Source organism: Rhinichthys klamathensis, unplaced genomic scaffold, assembly GCF_029890125.1.
Source record: "Rhinichthys klamathensis goyatoka isolate OS25496 unplaced genomic scaffold, OSU_Roscu_1.1 h1tg000191l_1, whole genome shotgun sequence".
NCBI classification, from domain to species: domain Eukaryota; kingdom Metazoa; phylum Chordata; class Actinopteri; order Cypriniformes; family Leuciscidae; genus Rhinichthys; species Rhinichthys klamathensis.
This window is the reverse complement of record NW_026606717.1, coordinates 2,074,891-2,077,294: the sequence shown is the minus strand read 5'-3', so window position 1 is coordinate 2,077,294 and position 2,404 is coordinate 2,074,891. Positions and strand designations below refer to the sequence as shown.

Here is a 2,404-nt window from a genome sequence, read left to right as displayed (position 1 = left end):
ATTAAAACAATCTAATCATGATGTAAAAAGCATGCTACTGTAAATCTAAAAAAAAAAATAACATTTAGGTCAGAACTTCTGAGTAATTTTTTTTTACTCCCATCAATCCCAGAAGCTACATTAATGCCTATTTAAGCTTATGTAAACTCTCAAATATTTACTAAACACGTGATTTTATCTTGGCCATGCATGGCCTTAAGCATAGTAAGAGAGCAGAAGAGACGGATAGACAGAGAGGGTGGGGTGGTAAGATCAATGTTGCAGGGTTATAAATACACATGGCCATTGCAAAGTTTAAGCTAATCTCCTGGACACACTGACATACAGTAGTTAAGGGAAAAACACCACCAGAATGAATCTGCATCACTTTCACCTGGCAAAATTTGGATTTTGCACACTGATCTTGCTAGTGCTGATGCATCAGGTAGGTTTACACCTCTTTCCAACAACTTTTTTTCAAAGATAGCGAGAACATGATAACAGGTTGGCAGGCATGAAAATGTTTTTGTTAAAAAACCCTGCTTTTTCACTTTTATCAAAATTACTGCATTGAAAAAAATGGTGTAGGTGCCAATTTTTACTGAGAAAATACAAACAAATAATTATAATGAAACAAGTAACATGTTGAATTAAACATGAAATTTGAGAAAGACACAATAGTATTTTCTTGTGTGAGCTAACATTGAACAGCATTTATTAGTAACTTCAACATATTTTTAAAATCAAGTGTAGTTTGACATTACAAATATTTTAACATTAGTTAATGCACTGTGCAATAACATGATCAATGAACAATACTATTTTAATTAACACCGATTAATAAATGCTGTACAGTATTGCTCATTATTAGTCCTTGAAAGTTGCTGCCTTAATTTTTAAGTACAATCAACTTGAATATTTAAGTCATTGCAACTTAAATGACATTAAACTGACTTATAAAAATGAGTTAAATCTTGTATCTTATAAAAAAGTATTTTGATGAGTTAAAGCAACGTAAAAGCACATGTTGTAATACCTTATTGATCATATATATATATATTTTACAGTTTAATGTTAACAAATGAGGCCTTGTTGTTAAATGTTACCCTAGAATGTATCAGTTATTAAATAATAAAATGTAAAAAGTTAAATTAAGTTATTATTATGTGAATGACTGTGAAATGTATGTTAGGTATCCACTGTGCCATTAGTGACTTCTGAGGTGCGATCAGATCTTCAGTCATCACATATCCTGCACCGCAAGATACGAATGTCCCCTTTGTGGCGAATTATGGGGTTCAAACCATACGGAGCTTACTGCCATGACAGCATAGAGTGCACTACGGGATTATGCAGGTACGTCACTGCTGCCATCCATCTCCTTTCATCAAGTCCTATAAACTGCCCTTTATGAAAACTGATCATATTTTCTACCCACAGGAATGGTCATTGTTCTTTTAATGAGCCTGTTCATTCATAGCGGAGTGGAAGACTGAAAAATATTAATTTATGAGTCAACCTACATACTATTTTGTGGCCATATTTTGTGTGTGTGTGTATGTTGCAAGCACTTTAATTTTTGAACTGTGGTCTATGTAGCACAGTACTTACTGTTAAGAGCATGCGGAGAAGTCTGACTTGAAAAGTTACATTGGTTTCACTTTAGATGTTTTATGTTTTAAGCATTTAATAACCTTATTTATTATGGTCATTAACATATTGGGGTTTGTATTTGACTTGCCCCGAACTTTAATTCTACAATACATTGCTGTAAGCATTGTAATTAAAAGACTAGCATGAGTAATTTGTAGACCATTTTAAGAGCTATATATGTATAAATAATTGTATTCATGCAATATTTGATATAAAGTACTGTATTTGATAAGCTACGAGGGCATACAGAAGGCCTCAGTAGTATCGATAGGCACAGTGCTGGTAAGAGAACGTGCAGTTGCACACATCTTTCTCAGGATGGTCTGAGTTCTCTGAATCCATCTAATGACAAAGGCCCCTGAAGTTAGTGAGAGGAGTATTTGCACAAGAATACTGTAACAAACTGATGTCATTGTACTGTGAACGACCTCCACATGTACCAAGATGTCCTTTTCTGACATGAAAGAGCAAAGTTTATGTTTGTCAAATAAAACACTAAAAATACCTCTGTTTCTGCAACTTTTAGTTTACTCTTTTTGAACTATTATTGTGTTCTTGTGATAGGCTATTCAATTGTGATATGTTTAAATTTGAGTAGGCTATGCATATTTTTGAAGCAAGTATCATACAAAAAAACTTTTGACAACAACTTTTTAAAACAAACAAAAGTGTCCCTAAAATCAAACTTAATCAAATTTATTTATTGTTTTTATAATAAAATCCATAAGCCCAGCAATATACAAATTTACCTGACCAACAGCACAATGATTTT

The 2,404-nt window shown here is 32.8% G+C and overlaps 1 protein-coding gene across 1 annotated transcript; it reads left to right on the top strand.

The window, feature by feature from the left end:
• Window positions 1–253: 253 nt before the first annotated feature.
• On the top strand, window positions 254–2,136 carry si:dkey-22f5.9 (liver-expressed antimicrobial peptide 2-like). Its single transcript, XM_056262069.1, has 3 exons — window positions 254–424; window positions 1,172–1,335; window positions 1,420–2,136. The coding sequence occupies exons 1-3, from the start codon at window positions 353–355 to the stop codon at window positions 1,457–1,459; spliced, it is 276 nt and encodes a 91-aa protein (XP_056118044.1). The 5' UTR covers window positions 254–352; the 3' UTR covers window positions 1,460–2,136.
• Window positions 2,137–2,404: the final 268 nt, after the last annotated feature.